Source organism: Poecilia latipinna, unplaced genomic scaffold, assembly GCF_001443285.1.
Source record: "Poecilia latipinna isolate Pla-1442-1.1 unplaced genomic scaffold, P_latipinna-1.0 Scaffold1133, whole genome shotgun sequence".
NCBI classification, from domain to species: domain Eukaryota; kingdom Metazoa; phylum Chordata; class Actinopteri; order Cyprinodontiformes; family Poeciliidae; genus Poecilia; species Poecilia latipinna.
In genome coordinates, this window is record NW_015113749.1 from 134814 (window position 1) to 157265 (window position 22452).

A 22452-nucleotide genomic window follows, 5' to 3' on the forward strand; every position below is an offset into this window, starting at 1 on the left:
GAGCCGTTTCCGATCAGACCGACACGCCAGCGGACTGGGCAGCAAGGCGGAAAAATGTCTGAAGTCCCCTTGAGGAGAAACCATTAGAAAGACTAATTCATTTTAATTTCAATTTCATTATATCAACTGGCTGAAGTCATATTTTGATCTCATAATTTAAACAGATGAGGGCCGGCATAATAAGAAGTGAATGAATATGTTTCAGTAATAACCCAATTAGCCTTGGGTTACAGAAAGGGACTGAAGCCGGCAGTGAGAGGAGTTTCTCTCCGAGGCGGCCGGCGCTTTAGGTAAATCAGATTGTGTTTTTATTTGACTAAGTCAAAAAGCAGCCGCCAGCCCAGCGGCCATGCTGCTTCCTCCCCTCTGTAGCTGCGGAGCGGGGCTTCAGAGGCCCCTTGTAGCATGTTGAGACAGGTTGTGTACTTACCTCTCCCCCTGCTTGCCCCCGCTCTTCGGATTGACAAACACCAGCAGAGGATGAGTGCCCTCTATTGTTGTGATCTGTGTGGAAGATGTCAAAACAAAGCCTCGGTGTTTGGAGACTGCAGGATGCTTCACAGGAATTCACTTTCAAGCCGTATCCCTCAGACATTTTATCAAGTATATATGGCACTTCCAAGCGCTGCACTGCCTGCCTGCCATCTGCACAGATTTCCTGTGAACCGGTCCAGGCCGGGAACGGGAGCGCTCTATAGTCTTCTAAGTGGAAACCTAAACTTTTCCCTTGAAATTTTATTTATACGGTCCATTTAAAAGAGAAGGATGTTTTAAAAAGTTGTCAGTGGGTTTTAGGTTAAGCTCAAAAGAATAAACCTGAATATAAGCCTTTTGAAAATGGAGAAACCCTGACCCTAAATTAGAGCCACAAACATTACTGTATTTTATATGTTTAATATTGTTATAGTATTAAAAGGACATAAAAACCTATAAGAGTTCCCGTCAGCCTCTTGCAGATTTTTCATACCATTTCATCCTGGAAATGGTGGATTCTAGGTAACAGGCAGAAGTTGTGAATCTCTGCAGCTCCTCCAGAGTTACCATGGACCTCCTGGTTGTCCAGTCTGTCAGTTTAGGTGGATGCATATGACTTGGTAGGTTTCTACTTGTGCAATACTCTATTTTTGTATGATGGCTGAAATTCTTTCATTTATTCAGAGTTTGGGAAATAATTTTAGAATCTATCTGCTCTCTGCTGTGTTTCTAAGTCTCTGTGATGTTGTTCAACAGTTTGTGAACAGGTTTTATCAATGCATTCTGGCACAACCGGCCCTTTAACAGCATTCATGGTCTTGATTTGGGCCACAACGAAAATGACACCCCTGATCAATAGACCAGATCAAGGAAGTATAACAGGTCATAGGTGAGAGGTCGTGGGTATAATATGACGATACCTTGTCTCAAATATATGATCAGACATAATCTCCCAGTTTGCCTGAGGTTCTGGACCCGGTCTGAGCCTCAGGCCCGCGCCCCATTTGAACTGTCCTGCAACAACTCGCCCAGCGCTCTGCCTGACACAGATGAAGCACTTAACTCCCCCTGTCTGCTATCCCAGCATGCCGAGGGTGAATTAATGAGCTCCCTGTCCCGTCCAGAGTGATCCATTACTTCCTGTAATTATAAATAATAATCTTGATTATTACGCTGGTTAGCCAGCGAGAGGCAGAGATGGATGTGGCCGGGATTTGATTCATCGTATTTCTCTCTCCTAAAGCCGCGTGCAGACGAGCGCTCGCCGCAGACGGCGGCAGGTTTTCCATCGGCGGTGTGCTGGCAGAGGATCAGGATGTTGATTATGGATGATGCTGATTACCAGCAGGACTGGCGGTGTTCACCAACTGCAGAGGCTCACGTCAAATCTTAAGATTCGACAGGAAACTGGCCTGATATGCTGATAATGAGAGGCGATATCGCTGTCTTTACACCACCTGTAGCTTCTCAAACTAACTGATTTAAAACTTTGCCTGGATCAGAAGTTCAGATGAGTTTGGGTGACATATGGTTGGTTATAAAGACGTCATCTGTTTTACACTCTACTTTTATCAGCTACCTGAGTAAAGATGCATAAAATGATAGAAATAATTTTGTGCTTAGCTACTTTCCAGTCGCCATTTCCTGATTTAGTAAGATATAGGACTGACTTATAAAACATGTCCCTTCCCATTTTAAAGAGTGACTGGGATCATTTCAATTACTCCGCTGAAAAATTGTAAAGTATATATTAAAACATGCCTCAGTTACTTTATTTTAGATTAATTGTGGGAATTTTAGTGAGTTAGTGAGAAGAACGATTTTTTCCCTTCCGAAAGAGCATTTTTCACATTAAAGGTTGGGTTTTTCTATATGTTTTTATGTGAAAATGAAGAAGAAGAAGAAGAAGAAGAAGAAGAAGAAGAAGAAGAAGGACTTTTATTTGTATAGCACTTTTTCAGCAACAAGGCAGTTAAGGTGCTGCAATGAAAGAAAGCACATCTTTACAAGAGCTCCCAATGAATGCATACGGTGGTACTGACTTGTAATAATCCTCATTTCCTTTGGTAAAATATATGGTTTTTCATTTTCAACCATTTTATAACAAATTCTTGACACAATAATGAAACTAACTGATCGCCACGTATTTACTGTGTGATTTTAGTGTGAATTTCTTTGTACCTATGTATTGAAATGTCAGTAACAGCCAAGACATTTGTCCGGTGTGCGGCTAACCTGCAGTCCTTGGCCGTCCACTGTGACCGAGTTCGCTCTCTGCATCTTTCCTCGACTCGACTGACTGGACCGCGAGTCCTTCCTCAGAGTGGACTGCCGTTCCTGAAGTGACACAGCAAAACGGTTCGAGGTTTGACTCCAAACAGCAGCACAAAACAAGATCCAGAGATCAGAAAAATGCAAGATGCAGGAGTCAGACTGTAGTTATTCGTTCACGGTTTTAGTTCCTGAGCTTTCAATTACACTTTTTCTGGCCAGTTATCACGTCCATCTTTCTTTGAACTCTGACCTGCTGTTTTAAATTTTCTTTCTAAGGAGTTTAACACAATGATGAGGAAGATGATTAAGACCACTAGAAAACAAAAAAGAACATTTTAAATCTGGATTTTTTTCTCAGAATACTAACGTTTCATTTTGCAAGATTAAAGTCAGAATTCTGAGGAAAGCAATGTGTCAGAAACAATTCTGACACATTGCTTGAAAACCATAGCAATTGGTGCAAGATCACAGAAAAAATACCCCCTGCTGAAAGCTGGTAGTAATATTGGTGCAGATCAACGGATAAAAACAGACCTGAATTCAAAAAAATTAAATAAAAAATAGCCACAGAGGTCAAAGAAGTTGGGCTTAATACTTTCCTCAATAAGGAGTCACAGATATATTAGCAGATAATCACCAATCAAATACATTTCCTTAATGTTAGTCACATCTGTGCTTGTGGCAATAAAGGTAACTGAAGCCTGATATCAAAAATATTATATTTGTATTTACCGATATTCGACACTTTGGATGGAGTAGCTGTCAGCATACAAGCAATTTTCCCTTGGAGGTCAATAAAGTATATTTTATTCTATTCAAATTATTGTCAAATTCCTTCTTGATGCTGTAGTTGAATCTGTATTAATTTAGAACAATTGGCTTTGTGAATCTAGTACAGATGAATTAAATGTATTTATTTATTAATTTTTACTTTTTTTATTTATCTATTTATTATTTATTTATATTCCATCATGTTGAATTACTTACATCGCTCTTGGGTATATCTGTATATTTTACAAACTTTATCTCTTATGATTGTATTTGTATTATTAATATTTAACACCATAGATAGAGTAGCTTGTCAACGAATAAGCAATTTCCCCCTGGGAATCAATGAAGTCGATTCTATTCTATTCTATTCTATTCTATTCTATTCTATTCTATTCTATTCTATTCTATTCTATTCTACTCTATTATAAACCAATTCAAAGTTGAAAGAATAACTATTTTTCCCCAAAAATAAAAGAAAAATCTGCAGTTGATTAGAAAGAAAGTTGCGTTATGGTGGCACACTTTTATCCACTTGTGCAATTTTCAGAATAAAGTTCTAAAAAATAAATTGCTGCCACTTTGAAGCACAGTAGGAGAACTCAGGTCTGATGATTGGATCATCAGGTCTCGAAGGCTCTCTCTGCCTCGAGGCCCGCTGACCAGAACAAGCGAAGTCTTACCAGGACGACGGGGCAGATTGAGTTTGGGGGCAGGATGTGATCCTTCAGGGGTCCGCAGTCACACTCAGGTTTGACGTGGGAAGCACACTTGTTATGGAGCTGGAGGAGGTGGAAGCTATTATTAACAACCTCAAACTAGTGGCAACAGAAATAAATATTTCAGCTGCGTTTTCAGGGTTTATTTGCAAATGCACACGTCGCCATCTCCGTCTTATTTTCTATTATCTTAGAGCTGCAAACAAGTGTTTTCTGAGTGTAAATTGGCGAAATGACTTGTGAGGTATCAGAGGTGCCAAAATGAAAGCCTAAACAACAAGAAGCAGTGGGAATATAATGAGGAGGTGGCTGCCTCTCAGCGAGGGGTGGCTTACCGTGATTTGACACCACACACAGTGGAGCCCAGTCAGGCCCTGGTAACACTTAATGGTTTTGTGACACTTGTCACACTTGGTGGGGCAGTTCCCCTCCACCCAGAAATGATGCATTACCTGCAGAGAGGAGGAGAGACGGCATACTGGGTGGAAAAGCAGCGAGAAAAAGAAACGCGGTGCAGAAAAACAAGATGTATACAAAGGTAGAAGTGACACGACAATTAAAGAAAGCAGAAAGGAGAGAAAACAATCAGGAGGAAACGAGAAATAAAGGAGAGAAAAGAAAGACAAGAGGCCAAACGAGTGATGATGCATGTGTTTTAGAGTCCAAATATTATCCTGGTAATAAGTAATGCTTAATAACAGTAATATTTGTTGTAGCAGAAGATCATTGTCAGGACTCACCTCAGTGTTTTTCTTGGACTTCACGTACGTTTTGATGCAAGAAAGCGGAGCGCGAGCCACACAGCGCTCATGGACCGTATACTTGCAAACTGATAAAAGGCAGAATAAAATAAACGGTCCATAAAAATATATACATCTATGGTAAAAATGAAGAGCCCACTGCACTCTGGTGGTGGAAAACCTCCTGGTTATTCCACCAAACATTGATTTCCGGACTCTTCCTGAGTTAAAACATTAGTATTGTTGTTTCTAAATGAATATGAACTTGTTTTCTTTGCATTATTTGAGGTCTGAAAGCATCTTTTCCTTATTTTTCTGCAAATAAATACTAAATTTAAACAATCCAAACGCGCTGCTAAATCAACACATAAATGGCTAACTGGGCATCAAAATCAACCGCCTTAGACTGCGTTCACCTGCAGCTTAAAGTGACCCAAATCCAATTTTTTATCAAATCTGATTTTTTTGGCGTTGTTGTTCACACTTCCAAATATATGAGGCTTGTTTGTGATATCTAGTGAACAACAAATGACCTGAAAGTGACCCGCATGCGCAGTAGAGGGCGCAATAAGGTCACACATACAGAGTATGCTCAGTGTTTTGCCAACCGCCATAAAAAAGAAGAAGTGCTCAGTGTTTGCGGAAGTAAACATGGAGGTAAACAGTGGAGCTTAGCTTACATATTTGAAGTTGTTGTCCAACCGGAGCAGCACATTAACAACTTAATCCTCATTATAGTCCGCCATGTTGTTGATTTTCTTCCTGCTTGTGCATATCAGGACGCAGAACAGTGACATCTGTAGAGTATCAATGACGTTTAGGTCGGATGAATGCGACCTGGACGTTCAGATTCAAGTCACATTTGAATCGGATACCCAAGTGGCCTGGGTCGCATTCAAAAAAAAATCTGGCCTGTGTTCAGACTGTCATGAAAATATCAAATACGGGTCGCATTACAGCAAAACAAAAATTGGAATTGGGTCAGTTTAAGCTGCAGTGTGAACGCAGCCTTAGTTCCTGTACATAAATGATTAGAAAACCTCAACAGATGAGAGAATCCGTAAGAATCCTGAACTCTGCAAACAGATTATAATATCCAGAAATCCTTCTCTCTGTTTGATCCATTCTTGACAAATGTTGACAAAATGAAAGCATGGTTTCATGTAATAAAAATAAAAAATCCAAACATAAACTTTCTCCTCTGAATAAACATCAGCGTGAGAATACGCTACTAAACATTGTTTTCAGATGGTTCATTAGAAACCAAATAAAAATGTCGATAATACACAAACAGTGGATGATTGTTTGTGTATTTAGAGATGAAATGCAGAGTGTCAGACTCACATGAGCAGCAGAGTCCCTGCTTCCCCAGCCCAATTAGCATGTTGAGACACAGGTTACAGTAGGCGGGTTTGTTGAAGTGCTTCAGCCTCCACACGTGCTGCCCATCGTCTTTCACATTCTGAACAAGCAGAAACATCCATTACTTTTTATCATGAACTTTGTTAGGAGCGTTAGGAACTAGGAGCTTCATACGATTCCATGTGTTTCTTATAGTGGAAGACAGTGAAGAATTATTTTTATGTTATTATTTTTGTTATAGGAACAATGAGAGGGATTCTGTAGGAAACTCTGAATTCAGTTTCAGTTCATTTATTAGAAATATTTCATTCATTAATTCATTCATAAATAGAAAACCAACGCTGGTTGGGACAGAGAAATGCAGCCATCTAGTGGACGATGTAAGAATTACACTCTCAGAGTTAGTATGAGAAAGTTGTTCTCTAATGCAATTTTTCTTTTCTTAGATTCAATAAAAAGCTTTTCTGGTTAGCTAACAAAGCAATGGCAAGCAGACAATCACTCAAACGAGGAAAAGGGTGTGCAGCCAGCATCTGTTTAGCATGAAAATGACCTCTCATGCAGCAAAATGTTACTCAGAATACTGCAGATTCTCAAATGATCAAAAATGTTTCAGCTCCAGTAAAGAAGATTCAGTAAAAAAAACACCAGCTAGAACTGGAACCATCTTTTAACAATTATTAATAAATAACTATTTGGTTTAAATTGGTTTAAATTAATTAAGTTAAAACTCAGAATTCAAGATTAATGAACTTTAAAAACAAGTTTAGACGACTTGTCTCTTGTTAAATGGACTTCACGACCTTTAATTTCAGAGTTAAAAACAAAACAATTTTCTTGGTGACTTAAATTGCTTTTTCAAGGCAGCAGGTGGACTTATATTGCAATGTATACTGCAAATGTATTTTGCACTACTGTGATGAATCTTCCCTTATTGTTAGGAACAAGTGGAAGAAAAACAAAGTTAAAAGTTCACAGCAGTGAAGCCTCCTAATGTAGTTTATAGGCTTGTTTCTTATTTAAGAGTCAATTTCTTTGCAATTCTTCACCAAGAAGATTGAAGTCTAAAGAAAGAAACAAATTCAAACTTCATCAGGCATCCTGGAACGGTTCAGCAATGATTATTTAATATTTTACAGCATGACAGAGCAGAACTGAAGGTTCAGAAAGTAGGCAGAGACACAGAAAATCTAATCTGATCTGGAGAGAAACTAGAAAAGAAGTGTGTAAACTATAAATATAGACTCCACTATGTTGCTGGGAAAAACTTTAAGAGTAATAGATCATAAAGATGTGGAAAAACCCACTAAAACACCACAAACACGAAGCTACTACAACAGAAACATTTGCTTAAGACTAATTTTCTTTATTCTTTTTATTACTACTATTTACATGATGTAATTAGAGAAAGGATGTGTCAAATTTAGAGTAATTAACAATCACCTTGCAGGACGGATCTGAACTGAGGTTAAACAGAGAGGAGAGGTGAGGATAATAAAGCTAATTTACACTTGTAAGGTGTAAGACATTATATATACACAAGCTCTTAAGGAAAGTGTTAAATTGTCTTATGAATGTGTTTTTACAACGGTGTGAAACGTTTCACTGTTTATTTAATTTTAGTTTTTACATTATTGCAACAAACAGAATATCTGATGTAGCTGTGGCGATAAATTAAAAGCAACAATTAAACACTGATTGACAATTAAAAGGTTTGATGACACGCCACGGAGGTAATTTTCTCTTTTCGCGCCTTTATGATGTCAAATGAAAACGAAAAATTTAAGAAATGAAGCAAAACTTCAGTATGTTTGAATATCAGCTTCCACCTGGTAACCAAGAAGTGGTATTTTTTACCTGCTTTTGCAGATTTCTTTCAGGTTTGTTTAATTTTTTTCTAAGTGGCAGACGCAGGCGGTTTCTGTGTGACCTCACCGTCTCCAGGCCCAACAGGACCAGCAGCGGGATGGTGGTCAGGCCTCCTTGGATCCACTCCCCCAGGGACACCGTGCCGTCCTGATCGTAGTCGATCTCCTGCATCATTTCCTGGAGGATCTGCGACATAAAACAGTTTGGATTTTCAGTTACAAACCGAAGCATCACACTGGTAATTTACACTGTTGCTCCACACCTTTTGGCACAGCCATTAAAACTATAATAGTTCATATTCATCCAACAACACAGATGATGCAATAATTTACTAACATGGTACAGATTAAGGTTTAACAAGCAGATAAACTTCAAAAAATAAATAAAGTATAACTTACTGAAATCCATTTGTTACACTAATTTCATTGAAAACACCAATAATTGTGGCACATACACTGCAAAACACAAAACCATACCAAGTATTTTTGATCTAGTTTCTAGTAAACTTGAAATAAGACAAAACTAACCTAGAAGTAACTTTTTAGTAAGAAATAGGAGCTTGTTTTAAGTAGAAACTCCCTTAATATTGATGAATATGTCCTGGTTCCTTTGCCAGATTTTTTCACTTACAATATGGAAAAAATGTCTTGTTATAAGTGAAATAATCTGCCAATGGAACTAAGACTTTTTCATCAATATGAAGGAATTATTTACTTAAAAGAGGCTCATATTTCTTGCTGAAAAGTTACTTTAAAGTTAGTTTCGTCCTCTTTCAAGGGTACTAGAAACGAGATAAAAAATACTTGGTATGATTTTGTGTTTATATAATTTTGTAGAATACAATAGAGTAATATTTTGAGTCACATTATTTAATTTACAGCAGCTACAAACCTTACACATCACGCTCATAATTCACATTTTTGCTCCAGTAAAAATGTTCTTAATATTCACATTTATCATATTCATCCATCAATACAGAAAATATGGTACTAATTTAAGGTACTGAGTAACTGATCAACTTAAAAAATTTAAAGTATAAATTATTAAATTCCTTTGATTACACTAATTTAATTAATAAAAAAGCAGTAATTGTGGTACATGTTTTGTAGAATACAATATATTCCTATTCTGGAATTTTTTTCCCAGTGAGTATATGCAAGAAATTAAATGGTATATTCTTGCAAATATAACAAAAATGCTCAATTTTGCATGCATTTTCCAGAAGTGCCTCAGTTTTTATCAGAATACCTCTAAAATGAAGCATGTTTTGTAATGTATTTCCTGGCAAAATGTCGTTCTTACTGGTTTGAGCTCCGTCACGTCCCATTCCAGGTACTCTGCTACGTGCATCATCTGGGAGATAATGTGCTCCAGCTCCTGCATCACAGACAGTCATTACAGACACAGAAATACAGTATTTACCTTCCCGTATGGAGACTGATAAACAGCTGGTAATAGCAGGCTGGGAACACGTGCAGAAGAGCTGCACAGCGGGAAACAAAGGCGGCGTGGGAAGAGCTCCTCGCCTGATGGTTTAATTACACAGAGCCTGACATTTGTGTCTGGTGCCACACTGGATTATCAAGACGCTAAGGACATTTTTGAAGTGGAGAGAGAAGAATCATGAGTTCATGTTTTGGTAGAGAAGAATCATGGGTTCATGTTTTGGTAGAGAAGAATCATGGGTTCATGTTTTGGTAGAGAAGAATCATGGGTTCATGTTTTGGTGTTAATATGGATCTTACTGGAAAAACTCTCTAATTTTTCCCACTTCCAGCAATGAGTGTTTTTAAAGACTTCTTCCTACTAACTTTACCTACAAACTTACTTTTTTTTTCATGTTAAATTATTTTAACCGCAGCAATAAAGATAGAAAAACAAACTTATTCAGGTATCAAAACAGAGAATGTTTCTAAAAAGCAGATAGTTTCCAGAAACGACTTGATGAGCAGATTTTCAATATTATAATTTATTATGTTAGTCTATAAGACAGCTAACAGGAGGAAACTTCAACTTATGAAACTATTTTGTTGAAGAACTAACACGACTAAATATAGTTAGATCGATAGAAAAATCCTTGTCAGTATATTGGATTCATTAAAATGAATAAAATAAAAATAAAAAATAAAATTCATTCAATAAAATATCTGAACCTTTCAATATATTTATTACCACAATGACCAGTCAGGAGAAAACAGACTGCTAAGTTATCAGCTGCATGAAAATGATTGTTGTATTTCATATATTGTCACCTGCCTAAAAGTGGTCTGTTGTTGTTTTTTTGCCGTCACATTTTGCCAAAAAAATAAAATAAAATTAAGCCATTATTTTAGGAAGGCGACAATATGATATTTTACAGTATAACTACAATATATTTAACACATCTAATATATAACACAGACTTAAATGTTTTTGGATGACAAAAAAATAATTGAAAATGTGACAAAATATACTGTAAAAAAACAAAAAAAAACAACAGATTTGGACATACAGACATGTAAGTAAATTTAACATAATAAAATGTTAAGTTACAGTAAAAATCCCAGGACATTTTCAGTTTTTTCTTACACTTTAGATTGAAATATACTTTGCAGAATATGGACACAATTTTTTGGCCATAATTGTAAATAACTAAATTTCAGATTTTATTAAGAAAAAATTTCTATCTATATGTGTAAGGATTCCATATAATAAAAGCTTTATATAAGTGTAATATATTTTTAATTCATTCATCAAATAATTGGACCATTTTGGAAAAGCAGCATGAAATGTCATCTGTTTTTGCATGAGGGAAAAAGAAAACAGAAACAACTTTCTCCTTAAATGAACCAGATTTGATTTGTTTGTTGTAGCTCAGTGAGGCGTCCTTTCACAGATGCATTTAGACCACATTGCGCCACCTGGAGGGCAGGATCAGGTGTGTTTGTGTGGGTGTTTGCACCTGAGCACAGTTGTGCATGCAGCAGTAACAGGCAGTAAGGACTAAACTGAGGGGGTTGCACAATAATTGACTACAAGCCAATATGTTCTTAGCAAGTGTTTTATTACTTCACTGCATTTTTGCAGCTTCATAATGGCATCTTAGTGATTTTGTTTGCTCTGAACGACCTGTGTTCCTGGTAAGATTCCAGATGTTGGGTCACACTTAATGAGATTTTTACAGGCCTTTCTTTCTCTGTGCACAAATGTTGGATGATCCAAACCAGCTCTTTGTTGAGTGGGGAATAAAAACACACAGATTTATGTGCTCGACTTGAAAGAGAAAAGAGGTAAAAATAATCACCGAGCTATCCAGCGATCCATTTCCATCTGTGTCGTAGAGACGAAACATAACTGTGGAAATGAAAAACACAGCCAAATATTAGTCCTAGATCATTCTCAAACGTTTTCAGCCTGAGGACCACTTTACACATTCAACAAACACTCGCAGACAACCTAACTTGAAATTCCACCGCAATAACATCTTAAACTGAGAAATAAAAATATTAAGTTTCTTAACACAATTCCACTCGGTGCATTTTGAGTTATTTACATATTGTGAAAAGTGTGGTTTTCTAAGCTCCTAATTTAGAAGTACAATTAAAAATTTTATTTGGCAAAAACAAAAATCCTCTCCTGTACCATTTAATATAAAAAATATATTCACCCATTTATTTATATATTGTATTTAATTAATTTAATTTAGTAATCTTCAATTAAATAAAAACAATAGCTGTTGAGGCGTGAGCAGAGCATTATAAGCAAGCAAAATAAATAAATAAACAGTTCTCACTGAGTCCTACCGTAAACGGCTTAGAGCCGCTCAAAAGAATCGAATCGCTCGTAAACGACACATCAAAACTCTCAGGAGGTATAACTTAGCTTCCACAGATCGTACAAGTTGTCCTAGACTTGTTTTCTATTCAGTTTTTCTTTTGAGTGACCCGGTTTTAAGCCACTTATCCATTATTATTTTAAACTTCGATGCTTTGCTAAGCTAGCTGTAGCGTCGCACTTTGAGCTGACGTCACGACAAATAAACGGTCGTTTACATGCAGTACCTTTATGACCACCAGGGGCCGCCCGCGGACCACGAATGATTCGGGAACCACAGTTTCAGAAAGACTGTTCTAGATCTGTGCTCAACCTCCTCAATCTTTAAAGTGAACATTTACAGACAAACTGTGGAATAAAACATAATTTTACTCTTTGATGTTTTCTAGTGGCTCCAAATAAAAAGAAAATTTCCTTTGTAAGCTGTTTGCATTTAAATTAAACATCGACAGTAAAGTTATATTCAACGTATGATTGCACCTTCCTGTGTCTCTTAAAAAGGGAGTAAGAAAATCTCACATATTTATTATTTTTGCAAGAAGAAGTAGTGTCTATTCTTTAGATGCTGTGACCTGGGCCTGTTTCTGTTACACAAGCAACAAGTCGCTGTTACCATGGTAACAAAACAGCGTGCATAGGCAGATCTGTCAGAGACGTTTATTTTAGAGAAGGTGTTGCTGTTACTCAGGTGCAGGTCCTGTCAGATTGATAAAGATGTGTTTATCTGATGTGTGATGGCTGCAGAAAGACCCAAGGCTGCACATTATGTGAGCCTAAAACCGACAAGCAAGAAAGATGTGTGTGTTAACACACTGCCAAGGAACAAAATCAACAGGGATGTTAGAAATGCAATAGTAAGAAGCAATTATTCATGAGTAGAAAACATTAAAGTCAAGTGAAAACTTTTCTCTGAGATCAAAATCTTCAAAGAAGCTACCAAAAAACCCCAAAGCTCCATTTCACTCTGCATACGATAGCTATTAGGTAAAATGTTAGGATTACTGATAGCAAAGTTATAAACACACTGAACACCAATGGCTGGTTTGGAAAGGTTGCCTGTTGGTGTCAATATAAAATCTACATGTTTCTGCTTTGCATTTGCATCAAATATTTATTGCATCAGCAGGACTCTGCGTATCTGGACTGCATGCTCAGGAGACAGCTGCATAACTCAATCAGAAGACTTTCTTTGGACAGATGAAAGTAAACTAGAAAATATTTTTGAATTTACCAACGGTGCCTTATTTGGCAATAATCTTTTGCTCATTGCTTTCCCCAAAAAATCTCAGAGTAAAATTATCATGTAGTGAAAGAAAGACTGTGTTCTGTTTTACATAATAATTATCTTAAGACTGAAAGGACACTTCACACTCCAACAGGACAAGCGGATACATAAAAACATATATAACATAAACTATGTAAATCAGCTTAGCAGTCATCAGCAAGCCAGCAGAGGGAGTCCTCCTCCAATGAAGTAACAAGACTATAACCTCAGGTTCAATGAGATATCGCTTGGCGTTAGTGTTCAGAAATAGTCATGAAGGAAGAGTGAATTAAATTATTTAGTAATCTCTATGCTTAACGATAGTCATTCCTCTCAATTATTCAACATGCGACTGAGAATTACAGTGAAACATCACTGAATAAAGACTCACTTCATCCCAATTAAGAAGTGTAACAGAATTCTGTATAAATAACCTGCAGCATAAATTTATCTCAGGTAGATTTTATTAAATGGATGTAGAACCTTATTTTTTCCTGTCTTTTATCAGATGTTTATAGTTCTGAGTCTGAAACAGCTGTCTGGTTTTGGCTCACAAGGTTTGTTCTTCAGAAACAGGACCGGTTTTGTGGACACAAGGATAGATCATTGACAGATTTTTTCATTTTTGGTTGTCATTGCCGGAGTTGTTTTAATGCAGATGATCTAATCTTACTGTTTTTACTTCGTTTTTCATTGTGTTTGTACACTTCTTCAGATTTTGCTCTGTCTACTAAATGACAAAAATGTGTTTGCTTGACCTTGTTTACAGAAGGAAAAGTTGAAGTGATCTGTTTGGGTGGTCATGTGTTGAAATAGAAAAACCACATTCCAAAGTAAGTGCTTTTCTGACGAAAACATGACTCTAGCTTAGAAGGACTGCCATTTTGTAAAACAAATCGTTATAGTTCTCATAGGAAAATCAATGTTACAAGAGCAGAACCTACTAACGAATCAACAAAACCAGTATAAAACACTTTAATCAGTGTTTTTAGCAGTAGTTCAATAACACAATTAGCTAATGAGATTAGATTTGAACGTTTTTTGTTTAGCACAACCATGTTGTGTCTGAAAAGAATATATTTCTTCAAATCACAAACTATTTTAGATCATCTGTAATCATTGCAGCATAATTCAGTCCAGCTTTAACTTCAATCAGGACCTGATTTAAAGTGGGAATCATTCAGTTCAGTTTGAATCAATTCATACATTTAACATTTAAAACAGAAGCACCCATTTTCTACCAAAATGTTGCAACACGTTTAAAGTGGTCAGGGCTTCTTTACTGCTAATTTAGCCAAACAAAAGTCATGCTAACAGGAGTAGCACTTGTAGTTAGCATGCTTTGTTAACTACAAAACCCCCTAACTGATACCTCCTAGTATTAGGTGATACCTACAGAGTATTAAGTAGCCTAAAATTCCCCCACAAATTAACTTGACAAAAACAGGGAGCATCTCTTAGCAGCCACAGCTACAGGAGCAGCCCTAAAATAGACTTTAAATCAGTCAAAATGCTTCCCTGTGAACCACTACAGCTTGAACATGTAACCTTATTTGTGACTGGTTCATGCAATGTACCTTTGCCTCTGACTTCATGATGATAACAGAATCAGACATAGGATGATACTAACACTCTAGTTTGTCCTCAGGGCGCCCGCCTTCCAGCAGCGAGAGGTAAAACACAATATCCTTCAGCTGCACCGTATCCAGAGGGCCGGGCGGGGCGGGGGTCTTCAGAGGAGTCGAGTTGCTTTTGATGAGCTTAAGGCCTGCAGGGGGACACAAACGAAAGGTCAAAACATCCTCCACAATGCCTCTGTTACCCCAAATACCTGCTGGTGAGGGTGCCTATCGTCACAGAACTGATCCATGGATAGAAACAGGCTAATGTTATTCCTACCTTATTGTTTCTAATGAGATAGGAGTAAAAAATGAAGAAATTATGTAAAAAAAAATAAAATAAAATTCTTAAACTTTCTCAGAACCTGGAAGTTACATTATGTACTGCACAAACACAAAGTCTTACCAAGTAATTTTGGTCTACATTCTAGTGTAAATATCATATTACACTTGAAAAAAGACAANGGTCTGTGGGGTCTGAAGGGTCTGTGGGGTCTGTGGGGTCTGAAGGGTCTGTGGGGTCTGAAGGGCCTGTGGAAGGGCCTGTGGGGTCTGCAGTGTCTGCGGGGTCTGCAGGGCCTGTGGAAGGGCCTGTGAAAGGGCCTGCGGGGCCTGTGGGGCCGCCCTCGGGTACTGCAGCTCGCTGTCCTCCAGAACCATCCCGGTCCAAAACCTCTCCAGCTGAGGGCTGTTCCCGATGCAGGAGTCCCAGAACCCAGAGTCCGGCGTGGCTGGAGTGGAGGACTGGGAGCTGGCGGAGGAGGTGCTGTACATCTGCTGCTCCGGGTACGAGACGTTTGACCCGTTGGTGGTGAAGCTCATCATCTCCAATGGTTTGCACCATGAAGGGGGAACAGCAGAGGCTTGGGTGCCGGGCTGCGGCCACATGCCCCACATGGGCGGACTGGACATTTTGGTGTGGCTGCTCTGAAGCCCAAATAAGGATCCGTACTGTCCAGGGGGAGAGTAAGCAGGAGGGTGTTGGCTGTAGTAGGCGGCGTTGTCCATTTCTAGTTTGACGGGTCCTGGGTAGGCGGGCAGCGGCCCCAGAGGCCTCAGCGGCGCAGATGACCCGCTGCCGGCGGCGCTTGGAGGTGAAGGGAAAGCATCATGATGCGGGCTGCTGGACAGCCACGGAGCCTTTCTTGCGTCTTTACATTTCAGGGTGCGGGCTCTACGGTTCTGGAACCAAACCTGGACAGGAAATAAAAAAAACAAGAGTCAGAATTTAAATACAGAGCTGATTAAAAACAGATTCAGTTAAACATTCACCAGACAAACAGGAACAGGAATCAGGGGAACCTCAAATGAGATAAAAACAGGTTCAGATTTAAGACACGTGGATTAGTAGGATCTGAAATGTAGGACACTTTTAAAACTATATATTTCTGTATTAGTTTCATCTGGGTTTTTTTATTTTAGTCATTTTTAACCTTTCCATATGCAAATAAAAAAACAACAGAAAAACTAAAACACAAACAAACCAAAAAAGGGGAAAAAGGATAATTATAGGATAAATACTAATACAGAAATAGATAAATAATATTTCCCTCTGTGTCTAAAATTAGATTAATTTTAGATTTGACAGAAATAAGCAAAGTATAAAATGAAAAGTGTAAAGAAATATATTTATACATAGATTATGAACAACCAAGTAAGTAAATAAATAAAAACAAAAGTTTTTCCAGCTTCTTTTCCTGGTATTTAACACAGTTGATCCTGTTTTCTCTGTATTTTTAATATTATACTAAATATATATATGGATTTAATTTTTCCATTTGTAAAGTGTATTTTTGGCTTTTATTTTTTCTCTTTCACATTTTCTCTTTGCTGCTCTGGTAATGGAAATGCTCCATGTTGAAGTCAAACACAGAGATATTTTATTGTTCTAACTCATCGTTTGCGTAGCTTCTTACCTGGATGCGTGACTCTGGTAAGCCGGTGGTCTGGGACAGGTTCTCCCGGAGGCTGATGCCGGGGTACGGGTCGGTTTCGAAGGTAGTGCGCAGAAGCTCGACGTGTTCTTTGGAGAAGCTGGTCCTCTTCCTGCGGCTGGCGCTGCGAGATGAGCCGCTGCTGGAGGCCGTAGGCCGGCTCTCATCTGGGGAAAGAGATAAGGTGCAAGGCTCTGAGAAACTGTTTATGTTCTACCAGAAACATCTGGCTGAAGGGGGCAAAGCAGAACACAAGAGCAAATACGACAAATTTAACATATTTTTCTATTGTTAAAACACATTTTATTCATGAAATATAAATAAACTTGAAATAACAAAAGAGCAGTGATAAATAACTAGCAGTTTCTACTTAGCAAGATGCACATGTTTCTCCTCTGTCTCTAAGGCTGTGTTCACACTGCAGCCTGAAGTGACCCAATTCCGATTTTTCTGTCAAACCGGTTTTTCTGCTGACACAGATATGTGACCTGTATGTGTTCTGCAGTCCGAAAGGGCAAATGACCTGAAAGTGTCCCGCATCCGCAGTAGAGGGCGCTATAGCGTCAGCGTTCTCAGTGTTCTGCCAACCGCCATAAAAAGAAGTAGTGCTCAGTGTTTGCGGAAGTAAACATGGAGGCTAACGGTGGAGCTTAGCTTACACATTTAAAGAAGTTGTTGAGTAGCATATTAACTATTAACAACTTAATCCTCATATTGTCCATCATGGTTGTTGTTTTTCTTCCCGCTTGCGCAAATCAGGACGCAGAATTTGTTGAGTATCAGTGACGTTCAGTTCGGATGAATGCGGCCTGGACGTTAGGTCGCATTTGAAGGGGATACGTATCGGATATGGGTCACATTCGAAAAAGAATCCAATAAAAATAATCTGTGCTGTTCACACTACCAAGAAAAGATCTGATACAGGTCGTATTATGTAAAAAAATCGGAATTGAGTCACTTCAGGCTGCAGAGTGAACGCACCCTAAAAGTTTTGACTCTGACTGTTTCAACAAAACAGAAATCTGGATAAAATAGTTGATTTTAGCTTTAAAAAGCAACATTGTGTTGTTCCTAAATTAGCTCATTACTAGTTTAAAAAAGTGACTTTTTTTCTTTTAAAAAAACTACTACTTTTTTTTTACATTGAATAAAAAGATATTTCTTTTTTAAAATAGTTGATTTTTAGCTTAAGAAAATCTACTTTAACCAGAATAGCTGAGTTTTAGCTCCTGGGACTCTTATCCTGTAACTCTTACCATGACTGGAGTCTTTCCACATTGCAGTAGCTGGGCAGACCTGCTTTCTGGGTGTTGTAGCTGAGAATGAGGTCAGTGTCTGTGTGTCGTATCAGAGCACCTTTTATATCGATCAGCAGAGAATCCTGAAAAGTTCCACCAAAGCCAGCGGGGGTGGGACAGGGTTTGTTGAATGCTTGAAGGTGGGACTTTGACCCCCACAGCATCCCCTGACCTCTCACCAACCTCCCAGCTCACATCAACAGCCATCCCACTCCAGATCTGAGAGAAGGTCAACCACAGATATGGAAAAAAAACGAGTCACTAAGAGAAACTCGTTGAAACCACTTTACTGTTTGTGTCACATGATGCTATATGCAAGGTACAATGTGATAGTTTCACTAACTAGAAACAACCAATCTGAGCCAATAGACTTGACTTTGCACTGTCAATCACAATCTTGTGTCAAGCTACAACTAGCATAGCTTTTTGGTTGTATTTAGGGCTTCAGGGAAGCAGCTACATATGAATGTTAAGGCTAGTTAGATGTTAGATGGATTAAAAGGTTCCTTTAAAAGTAAGTTTAACTTTACACCAAATGTTTTCATTCCAGTTTTGCAATGAGGCCTCAGGTTAACCATTACTAAGCCAGTAATACTTACAACTTTACATTAATCAACAAACGACAATCTTAGGGAACTACTTTTTGGAAAAAGAGCAAAGTGGAGCAGTGAGCTGAATTCAATCAGTGGCGTTCATATGCAAAGCAGGCCTGTGGGAAAACAAAGGATGGCCGAAGCAGTGAGCAACTGGACTTTACCTGTTAGCTGTAGCTGTCTGGACCTGTTTCGGTTGTGTTTAGGGAAGCAGCTACATTTGAAATGCACTGATAATGTAAACACTGAACGTCAATACTGAGCAAAGTCCAGGAGCAGATTTACAGTTTTGCAAGAATAAAAGAAGACAATGCAGTCATGAGTTATCAGAGGCGAGCACAGCAAGCTCCATTGTTTTATCTTTTATCTATAAGAGGAAAAAACTCAATGTCTCAGCTTTCACTCTGTGCTTCAGCTAAATCCTATCAGACAACCTCAGCAGTTTTTGTTTTTTACAAACTTGCATAACTCATGCAAGACCTGCATATTTTAAATAACACATAAAACTCAAAATATTAATGAACTTCAAGTTGTGTAAATATGATCACAACTTGAAGTTCTAAAATATTTCAGATACATTTCTGAAAAAGGGGGAAGGTCCTCTATCACTGAACCATCCCATCAGATTATTACTTATGCTCCAGGTTAACATACAATGATCGAGTGATTGAAGATAACTAAAAACGGTTTCAGCCAACAGGCTGTCCAGCTAATGTGAAATCACTACAAACAGCTGCACTCGACTCAGTCCTGCCTGCAGAGATATGTGCATATTTTTTTCTTTTAAAAAAGCAAATATCTAATCAACTTATCACTTAAAAGTCAAAGTAGTAAAACATTGATGATCTCTTTCAGTTTGAGTGAGGATGGATGTTACCATCTGGAATAAGGAAAGCACATATTTTATGTTTTATTCTTAAAACTTAGAGCAGATACACTCCTACTTTTAAGAAAATAATAAAACATAATATTCTATCAAGGTATAATGATGCATATTGATTCAGTAGAGTTGTATCATTTAAAGATACATGATTTTTCTTTGTTATTTTTATATATAAGCATTCCCTGTTTTGTGTCTATATGAATAGTTGATAGATGTTATATGGATTCTTCTAAAGTTTTTTCATTTTTTTAAAGTAACTATTACAAACTAATTTTTGATTAAAATTTAATAATAAAATTTGTTTTTATTTCATGAAAAATTGTTTGGTTTTTTTTTAAAGAAATCTTAGAAATATTCTATTCCATATAATTTTTTTAAAGAAAAATAAAGCGTTTGTAGTCTACCCCTTCTCTCAAAAGTCAATTTGTTGTGCTGTAAGCAACTAAACGTGTATCTGTCATTCAAACCTATGTAAGATTTTTCTTTGTCAAAAAAAAAAAAAAAAAAAATATTGGATTTTTTGGAAAGATTTTTAATAAAAGATCTTAAAGGGAATTTTTTTAACTTAAAAAGTCATTTTTTAAATAAAAAAAGGAGATATTTTAAATAAAAGAAACTTTTTAATAAGAAATTAGGTTTTCTCTATTAAAAAACTAATTTTTTCATAATCTCCTTGTTTTATATAAACAAGGAGATTTTCATTAAAAACTTTTCATAAAAATTAGGTTTTTTATTTAAAAAAAATCATTTTTATAAGAAAAGGAGTTAATAAAAAATTATTAACATTTTCTTCATGTTAACATGTAATATGTTCATTTTAAACTATAAGTAAATGAAACAAACAAACAAATAAATAAAATATAAGAAGGAAGCTGTCAATATTCACAGGCCTGGACATTCTAGCAAATTCACCACAAAAGTAAGATTGTGAACTGGCTGCAAAAACTCACAAGCTCCATCTCAGATCATACAAACCTCAGTAGAGATGTTTGGAGAGAACAAAACATATCAGCACAAACTCAACACACAGTGCTTATGAATGACGTTGACATTGGATGAACTATGAACTCATCTGTATACTAAATTACTCTGGAGTAAAATATGTAGTTTGATTTGCCCAAACTACATCACAAACAGCTTAAATGATCCCAAACGCAGTTTCAAATGTTCAAAAGAATGACAGGACAACCAAAGAATCAAGGTGTAGCAACGACTGAAGCAACATGGAAAGAAAAGTAAAACTTCTCTGCAAGAGACGGACGGATGCAGCTACTTCTGCTAAATGTGGTTCAGCAAGTTTTTGGGGCAAATTTCGTTTTTTTTTTGTTTTGTTTAAAAGTTACACAAGTCAAACATGAGAGAGGCGCCATCGTGATGTGGATGCTGCATTTTTAGCCTGTTGTTTTGCAGAAACAAAACAAACAACAATCAAAACAACAACAAAAAAACCTGTTTTTGACCCAACACCCAAGACTCTGTCTAGAGCTCGACTTTTTACATGATGAAGATGATGAAGCAGCCGCCAGTAAGCTTCAGTAAACTCATGTACCCTGACAGATAAAACACAATGAGACGCTATCTGTCATAGATTGACCTCTCCATGTGATGGATGTCAGCATTATTGGAGTGTGTAGTCATCTTGGCAAACAAAAACCTTTCTAACTAAGACAACCAGCCCCCTAAACAGAGACTTTAAAGAAGGCTTGGGAACGGTTCAGCGTAATGCAAGAGAGAAGGCTGCTGTTCAAGCTAAAATTAAAATATCTTGTCAACTATTGATCTTACTGCTGTACAATTAAATTATATTATCAAACATCAAGAAATTTGAACATTTTTGACTTTTGAAATTTTCCAAGTCAAAATTTTCTAATTTTGAAACTCAGAAATGTCCACTTTTTTTTTTTTTTTCCTGAACATTTCTTAGATTAATCTCAACATTTTTCAGTTTTTTTTTCTGGCAAATGTTTGGCTTTTGAAACTCAGAAATGCCTACATTTTTATTTCTATAATCTTTAGATTAATTTTAAAAAGAATGCGTCCTTTGGTGGGAATTTACTTTTTTTTTCTGCCTACAACTGCTCTGTTTTGTAGTTGTACAAATACTGGGGGGGCCATGTCTTGATAGGTTTGTAGTTGTGTCATACTCTTCCTATTTTCAGGTCAAACACTTTAGCAGCACCAAGTGAGATTAGGCCTGTCACGATAACACATTTTGCCAAGCGATTAATTGTCTAAAAAATTATTGCGATAAATGATAATATTGTTTCAAGACCTTTTGACACTGATTTAATGGAAATGACTAATAATACATGCGATTTCCTGCTATAGACAGATACACTTTATTTTCAAAAGAACACATAATACTGGAACTAATAAACTAAATAAACAAAACAACCAAAAACAAAAATAAAATGGATTCCCAGCCTCCATTAACAAAAAACATACTTGAATAAAAGCTAAACAACATAAAGCCAAAGTGGAAATAAATACTGCATTCAACCAAAAGAATGCAGATTATGAAGTCTGTATACTATATTGGCCTTCAGTAATCACTAGATTTAAATAGAGAAGACGGGCACATCCGACTACCTAATGCAGTAGTTCATACCACACGATTTTTTTTGCCCCTGTTTCCCCCCTTATGACAATCTTAGATCGTTGGCCGATCTAAGATTGTCGCTGGTGATTTCGTAACCGATCATCCTGCAGTGTGTTACGGTAGATCATTGTGGCCGCTCCGATCTAAATCAGGGGTTTTCCCCGACTGGGAGCTGACATGGCGCAACCCGAAGTCCAGCGGACATCGGAGGTCATATATGGAAACAACATTAATATTTATCCA

At 37.3% G+C, this 22452-nt stretch overlaps 1 protein-coding gene across 2 annotated transcripts in view; it reads right to left on the reverse strand.

Moving 5' to 3' along the window:
* The window catches only part of dgkb (diacylglycerol kinase, beta), a 78678-nt gene that overhangs the window by 41418 nt on the left and 14808 nt on the right, over positions 1–22452 (reverse strand). For both annotated transcript variants that reach the window (XM_015052787.1, XM_015052786.1), the window contains 10 exons: positions 14914–15051; positions 11490–11539; positions 9509–9583; positions 8273–8392; positions 6320–6437; positions 4976–5064; positions 4571–4687; positions 4200–4298; positions 2710–2811; positions 431–504 (listed from right to left, as the gene is read on the reverse strand). In XM_015052787.1, coding sequence (XP_014908273.1) covers positions 431–504; positions 2710–2811; positions 4200–4298; positions 4571–4687; positions 4976–5064; positions 6320–6437; positions 8273–8392; positions 9509–9583; positions 11490–11539; positions 14914–15051 — 982 coding nt within the window. The remainder of the gene's footprint in view (positions 1–430; positions 505–2709; positions 2812–4199; positions 4299–4570; positions 4688–4975; positions 5065–6319; positions 6438–8272; positions 8393–9508; positions 9584–11489; positions 11540–14913; positions 15052–22452) is intronic.